At 41.7% G+C, this 14505-nt stretch overlaps 1 protein-coding gene across 1 annotated transcript in view; it reads right to left on the minus strand.

Moving 5' to 3' along the window:
- FREM2 (FRAS1 related extracellular matrix 2) overlaps positions 1-14505 on the minus strand; it is a 170299-nt gene that overhangs the window by 61482 nt on the left and 94312 nt on the right. The window contains exons 5-6 of the mRNA XM_025924262.2: positions 9442-9567; positions 8003-8254 (exon numbers count right to left, since the gene is read on the minus strand). Of these exons, the coding sequence (XP_025780047.1) occupies positions 8003-8254; positions 9442-9567 (378 nt within the window). The remainder of the gene's footprint in view (positions 1-8002; positions 8255-9441; positions 9568-14505) is intronic.

Consider the following 14505-nt stretch of genomic DNA (forward strand, 5'->3'; position numbering starts at 1 on the left):
TCTCAGACCACAGAGAGTGACCCGTGGTTCTGGGTGAAATCCTCAGATACTGGTACCTAAAAAAGTTGCTTTCGGCGTAGTTCTTGATTCTCTACTGTGCAGGCACCGAAACCCCATCTCATTACTTACTTGAGGAACCATCTAGCTTTGGAGAACCAATTCACTTTCTAAAATTCTGATTGCTCTGAGTTACAAAGTTACAAAAAATTTATTTCTTATTAGTCAGGGAATGGTTAGATGATTTGCCATCTGCTGTACCTGTTCTGTACCAGACACAGCGGTCAGAGCAAAGGGTGTTGGAAAGTCGGGATGAATATTTCATCCAGACTACGTAACAGGCTGGAACATTCTCCCTACTCCAGTTACATAATTTTTAATGAGTGAGAGATTGGCCACCCTCAGAAACAACACACCTTCCCTCCCTACCAGTACGGACCTGTGTTTATTCTTTTCTAGATTCCATGTCAATGGCCTCCCTTCAGTTATGTCACTAGGTATTACTTACATTTTAATCCCCTTCATGAGTTTCAGGATTCATTATAGCCTAATGACGAAGCACATCGATTCTGAGTTAAATAGACCTAAGTTTAGGACATATATCCAACACTTTACATCTGCGTGTTCTTAAGCAATTTTTTTAGCTTGAGTCTAGTTTTTCCATCTGCCAAGTAGAAGAGATACCTACCTATTCCACAGAGTTGTTTTTAGATTTAACTAGGTAATTCATGTAAAATTTTTGGCACATAGTGAGTGTTCAGAAGTGACAACTGTTGGTATGTATCGGTATTATCGTGCATGCATATAATTTGCCTTTCTCTCCATTAAGCCAGCATTATTTCCTCTCTCCAAGATGAAAGTACTTTAGGGCTAGCAGTATTGTTTTCATTTATAAATATGTACATGACAGGCAAAACATACTCATAAGACATCAACTTTTAAAATGAAAAAATATATACGTAAAATTAATATCCCCATTTTACTCATGGAAACTGAGTATTAGAGACATGAATAAAACTTTCTAACACTTTCTTTACTGGGATTGTCGTACCCTTCTAGGGACTACCTTTCTCTTTCCCGTTCTCTCCTTAGCATTCATGAAATGCACTCTGTTTTTTAAGATAAGAGAACTGAGTAAAATATGCCCATGTTATAAATCATATGGGAGCCATTAAACAATCTTATCTTCTCCCATGACTTTGTTATTATCAACAGAGATAACATGTAACAATGTCTCTAGAGCATAGTTCCATCCTAATGTCCAGACCCATATCTCCATTCTCCTACTCCATGGGTAGTACTTTGAAATCACACAGGCTCTTGAAACTAACATGTTCTAAATGAACTCATTGTTCATGTTCTTCCTATGCTCACTCTATCTTGGTGAACTGGACCAGTCTTAGCACAACTGCCCTAGCTAGAAGTTAAAGCATCATTCTTCGGACTTTCCCTGTCCAGTCAATCACCATGTCATGCCCACTCTTTCCCAGCATATCTCTTGGATGCCTCCTGGTCCCTTCATCCTCATCCAACCAACTTGTTCAGGCCACTGCACCTATCACCTGCATTTCTCCAACAGCTTCCTGAGCAGCTCAATCTATCCTCTGCATTTCAGGCAGAGTGATATTTCTAAGATATGAATCTGATTTTGTCATTCTACTTAAAGCCTGTTAGTCATTCCCTATTTCTATTTCAACAGTAAGACACAACTTCTCTACATGGCAGCCTGGTCCTCTGAGATTGGCCCTTTCTCCATTTCTCCAATCGTCTTTGTTATTCACAGCTTTGGGCTGTAGAGTTTTGTTACGTCCACACTGCCCCCTGGACTCATCACTTGCACTCAGCCTGTGCACTTGAGAGTTACTTCCCTGGAAACATACTTCCCTTCTCTCTTCCCTGGGGTACTCTGGTACTGCCCTCAAATTCCAGCTAGGACATCATGTTTTTTAAGAATCCTTTCCTGGGGCTTTGCGGTGGCTCAGTCGGTTAAGTGTCTGACTTTGGCTCGGGTCATGATCTCTCAGTTGGTGAGTTCAAGCCCTGTGTTGGGCTCTGTGCTGACAGCTCAGAGCCTGGAGCCTGCTTCAGATTCTGTGACTCCCTCACTCTCTGCCCCTTCCCTGCTCACGCTCTCTTTCTGTCTCTCAAAAAAATAAATAAATGTTAAAAACAAAAAACAAAAACAATCCCTTTCTGAACCTGGGCTGGGAAAGATGTCCCTTCCTGGCAGAACATTTATCACATTTATTTTATGCTTGCATGTTCACTTATCTGTGTATCCCCCAAAGTGTGAAAAGCCCAGGGGTTTGGAAGTTGTGGTTCTTTTGTTTGCTTTTGCATCCAGCAGTCACTAGAACAGAGGTGCTCAGTTTACATGTCTTTGAATGAATACACAGTAAACAATACGACACGATCCAGAGATTCCATCTCTCGAGTTATGCTAAGAAAACTTTAAAGTGGAAATTCTCTTCTTTTACTAAAGCGAAACTTGTGCTGTACGTTATTAGGTTAAAAAATGTTACATCCTTAAGTTAAAAAAAATTTTAAGTTAACAAACTTTGAACTTCTTTAAAATAGATGGCACCGTCTTATTTGTGTATAGTTAATTACGCATTTTCTGGGGAATAATTCTGTTGGTGGATGTGTTCAATATGCGCTTTCCTTTTTTCTTCGTTACAGTGAAAGCTTTCTGAGGGCAAAGGAGTATTTTTTTTTTTTTCTATGTCATCTTCAGAGACCTTGTGGTGCTTTTCCCACAATACAGGACATCAATGAAAGTTAAGGGGTTAAATAAAAAAATAAAGATGCCAAACCAAAGGGTTTTGTCCTAACACAGGAAGATTAATGGTTTACAGTAGCAAATATATATCCTCAAGATATTTTGATTCATGGAAGAAAGGAAAAGACATTTTCATTTCCATATTTCTCTTTGTGATATCTGTGTGGAGAAGTATATGGTAGTATTAAGATGACTTTCAGGGGCACCCGGGTGGCTCAATTGGTTAAGTGTCTGACTCTTGGTTTCAGCTCTGGTCAAGATCTCATGGTTCACGGGTTCGAGCCCCACATCAGGCTCCATGCTGACAGTGCAGAGCCTGCTTGGGATTCTCTCTTTCCCTTTCTCTCTGCTCCTCCCCCACCCTTCAAAATTAACAAATAAACTTAAAAAAAAAAAGATCTTTCAACAGAGAGACAGAAAGACCTCTTGTTAAGTGATGAAAATTAAGGTCAGCTACAGTATGTTGGGGAGTACAAAACGGACATGGGAGATACAACTTGGCTGAAAGACACTAAGTCTCTTACTGGAAGATACTTTCTGGCTTTGAAAGTCAAGCAAATTGTAAGGATAGGAATTAGCCAGATGAAACAAATAGGGTGTTTTCTGTTGTGTGTGTCTTTTGTACTTTTGCATTTATTCTTCATGCATGTGCAGTTTTCCGGATGGTGGCCAACGTGAGGAATGGGGGAATAGTCAGTGTAACAAACGAGACAGGTTCGAACCAGAAAATTCACATGTAGAAAGTGAGGCACTTGATTCTCTCACTTGACTCCTTTCCAATCTAAAGCCAGACGAATCAACAAACTTAAATCTCATTCATAAACATAGGTGCAAAAGTACTAAATAAAATATTCTCAAATTTAACCTAGCAGTTTATAAAAAATAGGTCATGAAAGAGGAAGTTTATTCAAGCATGTACATGTGGCTTAAGGCTAGTGCATCTAAAAGTGCAAGTCATAGTGTGAATAGGCTGAAGGGAAAAAAAAGACTACATGATAATTTCAATAGATGCAGAAAATTTGATGGGATAAGATTTGACTTACTTCTGCTAAAAGCTTTTGTCAGATTGGGTGTTTTCTTAACCCAACAAAATGTTACTAGAATCCTATAGCCTACATGATTCCAAATGGTGGGACATTCTAAATACTTCCTTTCAAGTCAGAAAAAAGACCCAGAATGTCAGAAAACAACAAAAAGATATCCCCATGGATGCCTATTCCACTGCTTCTATGCAACATTATAGTAAAAGTCCTACCTAGCACAGGAAGAAACGGAGAAAGAAAGAAAACGGTGCTGCTAATAGTTAAGGAGGAAACAAATTGTGATGAGTCCATGAGAAGGAAAGGTTGAGGTCCGAGTGCAGGTCCTAAGCACTGTAGGTCGATATTGTTAATCTCGCCAAGGGTTGATATCTGATGTAGTAATCAGCACTGATTTTACACACATCAGAAAATCTCACTGAACGAGTACTATAAATGATCACTTAGCCAGTGGGATGGTCTCTGAAACACTTCACCCAAAAGAACTTTGTGGGGAGGCAGCAGTGGATAAGTGAAGCGTGGAAGCCATCCTCAAACGGTTTCTTATTGCACTGAATACAAGCTCGATCCCCACAACTTCCACGTCAGGGTGGAGATTAAGCCTCAGGAAGAGTTTGTGCCATCTGCTGTGCGTGCTATGTGGTCCAGGGAATAATTCCTTCTGATAGGTCATAGTAGTCTCAGAGCTGAGCTTCTGAAGACTTAAAAAGAAAGCGATTGAAGAGCTGTAAGCAGCGTTCATTTTGCTAATGGCATTTTGAAGAACTGTGGAGGGAGAGACTCACCACCCAAATGGGTACAGGATGTGCAGAAGTGGTTTATTCTGGAGACTTGTCTCTAGTCTTTTTTCATCTGGATTGTCCTTTCCTTTCCTCCTTAGATATGAAGTTCTTTCATTTCTTCCGCTAATTTCCTGGACTGTCCTATTCTTCCTTCTCAGTCTGACTTTGTTTGTTCCCTTGAGACCCGCTCTCTCTGTGTCTACCTCGCTGTTCTTCCTTCCTTCCTTCCTTCCTTCCTTCCTTCCTTCCTTCCTTCCCTCTTTCTTTCTTTCTTTCTTTCTTTCTTTCTTTTTACTTATTTTTAACATTTATTTATTTTTGAGAGACAGAGAGAGCGAGAGCATGAGTTGGGGAGAGGCAGAGAGAGGGAGACACAGAATCCGAAGCAGGCTCCAGGCTCTGAGCTGTCAGTGCAGGGCCAGTGTGGGGCTCGAACTCACAAACTGTGAGATCATGACCTGAGCTGAAGTCGCAAGATCAACTGACTGTGTCACCCAGGTGCCCCTCTTCTCCTCTCTTTTCTTTCCTTTTCCTTTCTTTTTTTTTCCTTCCTTATCCTGACCAGACAGACCGTTATATTTTTAAGAAAATAACTGCAATATTTGTTGAATAACATTTATAAATCTTGCTTTTAATTTAGAAATAACTTCAGTCTTTAGAGGTTTCTCCACTGTTATACCACCAGCACAGTTGAAGCAATGCTTTATTTTTTTCCCTCTTGTGCATTATTGGCTCTTGGGTGAGGAAAGGGGAATGTTCCCATCCTCCTGATGGTGGTAACATTTTGCCGTCAATGGTTTTGTGTTGAGGGGAGGCATGGACTCGAGTTTAAGAAAGATTAAATTGGTGGCAGTGGGAACAAGGGTTTGCATGGGAAGACATACCAGGATGTGAAACCTGTGAATTCACGATAATCTACATGTGAGATGGAAAGGGTCTCTCTGGACTAGAGTAGTGGTGTTAGAGGTAGAAGGGAAGAGACAGAAGAGAGAAAACAGAAGGAGACATAAAAGGGGTCGGGGGAATGAAGAAATGAAGATGGTTCCTGATAGCATTCCTGACAGTCTGCTGGTCCAATGCTTGCGTGGCGTTCTGAAGCCTTAAAATCAAAGCCTGTGGCCCCAAACCCCCCAGCCCTATTCTGGGGCAAACAGCTCTCGGAGCTTTAGTTACCCCACTCAGAATACCACTTCTGCTGCCTTTACCAGGGAATGGAAAGCTCAGTGAAGCATTCGTAAAAATAAAGTATTTTACAAATATTATGTAATAGTAGACATCATACCAATGGTTTCCACAAACTCGTCACCCCTAGATACCAGTGACAGGGTAGAAAAGTCATGTATTTGGGGCTCCGATAGTAACTTTGTAGTGTACTAACTTTGTAAATTCAAGTCAGCCTAAGTCAGTTGGCCTCTCTAAGACTCAGTCTTGCCATAGTAAAACAGGGATCATGACATCACCCTTCACCCTTGAAACGATTTAGCTCTGTACCTATGAAAATGCCTGGCGCTTAATAAATAATGGTTTCTTTGTGTACCTTTATTGTTTCCCCATGTACATCCCACAAAAATCCATATGGGAAAGATTTTTTGCCAACAAAACAAACTGAGCTGAAGTAATCGTTAATTATATTTACTATTTCTAAATTAAATCTCACGATCTTTCTACCTACGTTAACAGAAATAGATAAATATCTAGATAGCAGATAGGTGTTTAGTGTGGACTAGTAACTCTGTTTTGGCTGCCTGGCTTCCTCTCTAAGACCATTTAAAATAAAATTTCTGTACTTTATTTAAATACAGAATAGAATTGCTTATTAGTTTATAGACAAATAAGCTAAAGCAACTGGACATCATTTAAGTGATAGCAGAATCAACACTTTCTTCAAATGCCTCTTGATAAAATCATTCCTAATTTTTGTCACTAGTGGTTTTAAACGTTTTCATTAAAAAAAAAAAGAAATGATCTATTTCACGGGATTGTCAGGAGGATGATGTACAGAGGACCCAGGGCTGTGTTTGGCACAGACTATAAGCTCACAAGCCACGTTACTATCCTTTTAACTTAACTGTCTCTTAACTGTCAAAGACCCTCCCTGGTAGGTTATAATCTTTTTCCTGAGTTTTCATGTTATTTGGAATGAAAACATTTTGACTCTCTTCCAGCTCCTCTCCAAGCCAAAAGATTCATCCACCCAGCTTCTTCCTCTTTAATCGACTATGAGGGAGAGAAAAATATTCCAAGTACTGGGTGGCGGTTGGGGGGGGGGGGTCCTCTCGGTTTGCTGCTCTCTCTGTTCCTCAAGAGGTTACTCACAATCATCCCCCTGGTTCTCTTTTCTCAAGGCACAAACTATTTCTTGAGCTGGGACAATAAGACCTTCTCCGTTTTCTATTCCAAAAGCGGGATTATTTCATGATAATTGAGTTTCCGTCTAAGATAACCCCCCACCCTCCCTTTTTGGTGCAGGGAGCTACCTGTGGGATTTTATTTTCTATATGTTTATTATCTTTCTAGCTATTCATTTATTTTATTTTATTCATTTATTTAATGTTTATTTATTTTTTGAGAGAGAGACAGACAGAGTGTGAGCAGGGGAGGGGCAGAGAGAGAGGCGGAGACACTGAATCCGAAGCAGGCTCCACGCTCTGAGCTGTCAGCACAGAGCCCAATGTGGGGCTAGAACCCACAAGCTGTGAGATCATGACCTGAGCCGAAGTCAAACATTTATCTGACTGAGCCACCCATGTGCCCCAAGTTATTTGTTTATTAACGGCCTTGTCTGACGGGTTTCTTTGTTAAACAAGTTCAAATACTGAGATTAATACTGCAAACTATAAACTTTTAAAAGCAAGACAAAACAGGGGCACCTGGGTGGCTCACTCGGTTAAGCCTTTGACTTCAGCTCAGGTCATGATCTCATGGTTCATGAATTCAAGCCCCGGGTCGGGCTCTGTGCTGACAGCTCACAGCCTGGAGCCTGCTTCAGATTCTGTGTCTCCTTCTCTCTCTGCCCCCTTTCCCCACTTGCACTCTCTCTGTCTCTCAAAAATAAACATTAAAAAAATAAATAAATAAAAGCAAGACAAAACAAACAAAAAGGAAATAAATTAAATTGATTATCGCTTCCATTCTTTCTCATGAGACTGGAAAAATTTCATCACCTAACAGTAAGCAACATTATAAAAGAAAACTGTACAGAGGGAGAAAGCGTACATAAGAGTGACTTTTGCCTTTTAAAAACATTAAATCCAGAAAGCCAAATGGATTGATGCGGCCAACTTTGAAACTTAGTCCCACTACAAAACCAAGCATAATACGAACGTGCATAATTCTCTCATGCTCTTACTTTTCTGTCTAGAAGGTTGTGCCTGATGTTCTTCCGCCTGTAAATTAGCACTTACCATCATCTTTGTCAGGGACGATTGTAACCCGAGCCCTTGGGTATTCTGATCCAATCCTCCCGCCCATGGGCACGCTCAGAAGGACATGGAATGTTTCCTCCTCTTCATACAGGGAGTCGTCAATAACAACGATGCGACACGTTTTTTCACGCTCATGTCTGTCAAAGTGGATGACACTGGTGTGGTCTTCGGGTCTGGATATGTAATCTGAGTAGGACAGCACCGACGTCGGCACAGTTCCGTCTGCCGTACCTGGGGACAGAGAATCCAAAAGGTGTTTATGTAGAACATATTACACAAGCGTGTTTCCAGAAATGATTATTTTCACATGCAACACCTTCACGGTCAATTTGTATACGTAAACCTCCCTGGAAATTACCATAGCACCTACATGGTATTCTAGCATTACGCGTCACCTTCACAGTGGTCTCAAACATACAAAGAGTATTACATTTCCAGTGTTTTCTCCTCTACTTCCTGCCACTGGTCTTTCAGAACAACATAATATTACAAAATAATAGCTTCTACTATTCAAATGCTTACTGTGTGCAGGCAAAGTGCCAAGTGCTTTACATGCATTGCCTGATTAATCCTCTCAACCACGCTACTGGGGTTTACAGAGGTTAAATCACTTGCTCTGGGACCCAGAACCCAAGGCTGACCCTGAAGTCTGTGTTTCTGACCACTATTCTTTTTTTTTTTTTTCAATATGTGATGACCACTATTCTTTATTATCTTCCAATTCATATATATATATATATATATATCTATATATATATATAGATATAGATATATATATATACACACACACACACACACACACATTAATGGGAATTTTCATGAATGGTCAGATATCAACTGCACATGTGACCTTTTGACCTTTTCTTTTACATTTTTAGAAAATCTACCTGTTTCCTAGGAAAGTATTTAGTATATTAATGAATATTATTTATTAATTTTTATTTGGTATTACATAAAATCATCTTTCAGAGGAGGCTTACTAATGAGCAAAAGAAACATTTTGAAATTCGGTTGAAATGAGTTTCAAACTAGTTTACAATGATTTTCTTTTGAGTATGCATTTCTTTGTCTCTGTCTCTCTCTTTTTTAAATAACCCTCTTCCACTTGATCAGGTTTGGGTGGGGAAAGGGGACTTCAATTTCTCACATTCCAAATGGCTTTGAGTGTTGGGATAAGCAATCACAAGAATCAGATGTATTTTGATAGGTAACAGCAGTCCTTCCAGGCCCTCTTGGAAGAGGTCCCCAGAAGTGTAACAGTGAAGGAAGACTTCTGGGGAAGTGCAGCTTTTTTCTTTATGAAAACTGGAATAATAAAACATACCCCTCAAGGCATAATGTTCTGGCTCCAACATGTCAAAGAGGCTTATTTCTATGTCTTTGCAGGGACAGTTCAGTTCATTGGCAAGTCAAGCTACCTTGTTGCGTATAACAGACCACCATCAATTCCTGGCTCACGTCTCCACTTCTTCGGATGGGAATGAACAGCTCACCCACATCTTCTTCAACGGAGTATTCTGACTGGGGAATAAATACAGTCGACTCTAAAGAGAACACACAATCACAGTCACTATTACTTTTATCTGAACTTCAGCAATCCTATGCAAATTAACATTGCTCTAATCGTCAACTTTCCCACTTGCGTATTCTTTGAGAATGCCACCGTGTGAAGGGAAGGAAAGAGAAGAGGGGGGCAAAAGCAGGTATAAAGCATGCAGGCTCTGGGCCAGTGAATTCCTAGCCTCGAAATAAGACTCAACATTGCAAAAATAGATACATAGATAAAAATCTCTGGTAATTGCTTTTTTCCTCAATTAATAAATGCTGCTGACATACTTCCTTTAAATACAGCTTTGTTCACTTGACAGATCAACACCTTCCAATGGTGTAGACAAATTTTAGAGGCAGAAGAGACCTCGGAAGTCACCTTGTCCTACCTCGTACTTTACAGATGAAGAAACCAGAGAGTTGAACTTATTTGCAAAGGCCTCTTTCTGGCTAAGTCAAAATTAAAACTCAAACCTTGTAATGTCTAACTCTAGTACCTTTTTTTAAAAGTTTTTAAAAAAATGTTTATTTTTGAGAGAGACAGAGACAGAGGCAGAGCATGAGCTGGGGAGGGGCAGAGAAAGAACAAAGAATCTGAAGCAGGCTCCAGACTTTGAGCTGTCAGCACAGAGCCCGACGCTGGGCTCAAACCCGTGGGCTGCAGGATCATGAGCTGAGTGGAAGTTGGACGCTTAATCGACTGAGCCACTCAGGCCCCCCAACTCTAGTACTCTTTTTATCTCAAGTCTATTTATCAGCTATAAGGACCATACGTGTGGTTTTCTTCCTCTCCTAGACAAATAACAATGCAGAGTATACAATATTATATTTTTATAATAAGTCTAAATGATTCATTTTTAAGGTAGTTGAAAGGCACACTGAATAACAGAATGACATAATTAAATTGTTGAAAATACAGTTCAATGTGAAGCTATGTTTAGTTCAGGATGACATTTAGTTCAATAATTTGACATGATAACTCCTAATAGATACTTTGGTATTTGACTGGGAGTCTGTTTCACTGAAAGTCTCACAAACACATAAAAAAAATGCTTCATGGTTATTTTTAAAACAGTGCGCCACTTTGCTTTTCATGATTATAAAAGACCACTGGAACAGGAGACACAGGCCGCTCGAGGTCCGTGTTCCGTCCTCTCCACCCTGCCCTGTCCCCCAGGAGCTGACTACTATGAACCACATCAAAGGTTTCCCTTGTGCTCTGGCTTCCAGTTGGGTCAGCCAAAGGGAAGCACAGGCAGGACTTGGAGGTCAAGAGCAGAATGGGGTCTGTGGCATTCATTCCCCTGGCTCCCTCAGGGTTCAGGGCTGACCGCACCCCTTCCCCCAAGTAAAGGTCATGGTGCCCGCTGAACTCTCTAGCTCACTCTCTGGGCTCAGCTAACGTCTTCTTCCCTTTCCCTCAGGCCTAGAGGTGGTAATGGTGCCCACTCTTATTCCTTGGGGCACTTTACCATGCCTGATGGTTTCCTAATCTTTGACCTCAATGTTGTAAATAGTCATATTATTACATTCTTTTAAAATTACTTAATTTAATTTAAGCTATTACATAAAAAAAATGAGTATGTGGGGGTGCCTGGGTGGCTCAGTCAGTTGAGCATCTGACTTCGGCTCAGGTCACGATCTTGTGGTCTGTGAGTTCAAGCCCCGCGTCAGGCTCTGTGCTGACAGCTCAGAGCCTGGAGACTGCTTCAGATTCTGTGTCTCCTTCTTTCTCTCTGCCCCTCCCCCACTTACTCTGTCTCTCTCCCTCTCTCTCTCTCTCTCTCTCTTTCTCAAAAATAAACATTAAAAAAAAATGAGCATGTGGTTTATTTCCTCTGAGATTCTCACTGATACACCAATTTAAAAAATGGTACCACTAAAAAAATGATGGGTGGATATAAGGTCTTATAACTAATTATTCTTTTATCAAACATTGGTTGGGTGACTTTTACTTGCCAGACATTCCTACTAGGCAGAGGGGATATGGAAGGAGACAAAATTCCTGATCTTACGGAGTTTTCATTTTATTTGGGGTTGGGAAAGAGGAAGAAAATAAACAAATATACAAGAATATGTAGTATGCCAGGAGGTAATGAGTTATGTGAAGAAACTAGAGTGTGCTGAAGGGGACAGGGGCTAAGGCAGGGGAATGTGCCATGGTCGGCCTGTGTTATATGGGAAAGTATCTGTGACAGAGTCACATTTGAGATGAGACTTCAAGGTGGTAATGAGATGCCTTACATACATAGTTTAGAGAAGAGAATTCTCGGCAAAGGAGTGAACAAGTGAAAAGGGCTTCAGGCCTGGGTGTGCCAGGTGTGCACAAGGAATGGCCAGGAGGCCAATGTGGTTTGAGTAAGTTGGGTAAAAAAGAGAAGGCAGGACATGGGACCACAGCAGCAGTGTCGGGGTTGGTGCCGGGAAGATCACTCGGCACTTCAGGATCGTTGGGAGGATGTCGGGTCTTACTCAGAGTAAAATATTGTGTAAATAATCAAAGACCAACCAACGGGATGAAAACAAGCACGGGCCATTTATTCACTGCACCATAGCAAAGGAGTCGGCCACTATCACTTGTCTTTAGCAGAGACTCAAAGGCAGGCCGAGGGGTGAGAAAACTGTATAGCGGGAACAAGGGAAGGCTGCAGGGGCGCCCTGGCTGGAGGCTGTGGGTACAGGGAAGCTGTGGGCAAGCTAACTAGAAGCGGGGCATCCTATGTGACTAGTTAGGGGTGCACATCCGGTTTCTGTGGTCGGTCTTAAGTTGAAAATGAGGGCAAAATGAAGGAAGCTGTCAGTTATTGATCAAATTTTGACCATCTGGGGCTGACTGCTATGGACAGAGGCTGTGGTTTGGCTTCCCAGTTGCTGTAGGCTGTGGGTCAGAGTTGTATTTTAATACGTGGTCTGTCCGTTGTCTCTGGGTACACCCATCCAGCTCTCAATATAAAAGCATGAGAAGGCTTTAAACACGGGGATGCTGTAAGCTGACATATCTTAAGGACGTTATTTTTGGCTGCTGTGAGATAAAGAGACACTGAGGGCCCAGGAGCTGGCCAGGAGCTCAGTTAGGCTTTGCAGCCATCTAGGAGAGAGATCACAGCAGACGACCAGGCGGCGGCAGTGGAGCTGGGATAACACGGCTGTGTGCAGGACATACAAAGGAAGAGCCAAAAGAATTTTCTGACGGATCAGATGTGGTACATGAGAGAGCAGAGGAGTCAAGGGTGATTCCAAGCTTTGCTATCTTGACCGGCCAGAAAGATGACATTGCTGTTTATAGAGACTGCAGGAGAATCAGATGTGGGGCGCAGATCAGGAGTTTCATTTTGGGCATATTAAAATTGAGGTCTGAATTTTAGCTGAGATGTCAAACGAGCCAGCTGAGCATACAATCCTGGATTTCAGCGGACAGGTCCAGATTGGAAATAGAAAAATAGAAAAGTGAGAGGCACCAGCATTTTGCTGTAGATGAAGTCTGAGTCAGAATAAAATCAGTTAGGGAGGGATTGTAGATAAAGAAGACAATGGATCCAAGCACTAACCTCGGGGCAGTTGGAGGTCAGGGAGATAAGGAAGGCTGAGCAAAGGAGGCTGAGGAGGGGTCCCAGGGATGAGAACAACCGAGGGAGTGTGTGGATACTGGAGGTCAAGTGCAAAAAGTGTTTTCAGAAACAGGGAACGAAGGGGCCCCTGGGTGGCTCTGTCGGTAAAGCGTCAGACTTCAGCTCAGGTCATGATATTGTGGTTCATGAGTTCTAGCCCCGCATCGGGCTCTGTGCTGACAGCTCAGAGCCTGGAGCCTGCTTCAGATTCAGTCTCCCTCTCTCTCTGCCCCTCCCCCACTCGTGTTCTCTCTCTCTCTCTCTCTCTCTCTCTCTGTCTGTCAAAAATAAATAAAAAACATAAACACCAGAGAACAATCAAATGTCTCAAGTGCTGCTGACAAGTCAAGAAAGCTGAGAATCGATCATTGGATTTAGCAAAGGGAAATTACTGGTTACCTTTATAAGAACTGTTTCAGTGGAGTGGAGGGGACAAAAGCCTGAAGGAATTGGAGGAGAGAAACTGAGAAGACAGCAGGCACAGACACTTAAAAATGTTTGCTGTAAATGGGAACAGAGTGACATCTAGAGAAATATCTTGTTTATTTATAAGAGGAGTTTTTTTAAGGGCAAAATTATTCCTACTAGTATGAAGTGGGATTTTACCAAACATAAAATTTCAATATAGAAATCATCATAGCGCCTCATTAGAAAAAATACACAAGGTGCCATGAAATATTCAAGTCGGGTCTTCAATGAGTTCCAATGAGTTTCTTTTCATGGAAATTAAGTCTGGTACCACCTAGGTTTTGGCAGTCCTCAGGTCATTTACTCCAATGGCATTCGTAGAAATATTACAGAAAGTTTGGTTTCTTTGTTGGGGGTCGGGGGAGAAAGTGAGTGGGGGAGGGGCAGAGGGAGAGGGAGAGAGACAACCCCAAGCAGACTCCACCAGTGTGGAGCGCAACTCAGGGCTCACCTCACAACCATGAGATCACGACCTAAGCCAAAATAAAGAGTTGGACGCTTAACCGGCTGAGCCACCCAGGGGCCCCAGTTTTGTTTCTTTATTAAAGTTTGCTGTGGACTGAATGTGTCCCTCAAAATTTATGCATCGAAGTCCTAACCCTCAAAGTGATGATATATGGAGGTGGGGACAGTTGGGAAGTAATTAGGTTTAGATGAGGTCATGAGGGAGGGGCCCTCATTTTGGGATTAGTATCTTTATAAGAATAGGAAGATCTCTCTTTCTCTCTCTTTCTCTCTCTCTCTCTCTCCCCCCAGGTGTCCAGAGCTTGCTTTTAGCTCTGAAACTCACTCCTACACTTGGTCTGAAAGAGGGTAAACAGGTCCAGCACCACATTTAGGTCTTTCGTTGACCTAATG

This window comes from Puma concolor, chromosome A1 (assembly GCF_028749965.1).
Source record: "Puma concolor isolate L17-30 chromosome A1, mPumCon1.1.hap2, whole genome shotgun sequence".
NCBI lineage: Eukaryota > Metazoa > Chordata > Mammalia > Carnivora > Felidae > Puma > Puma concolor.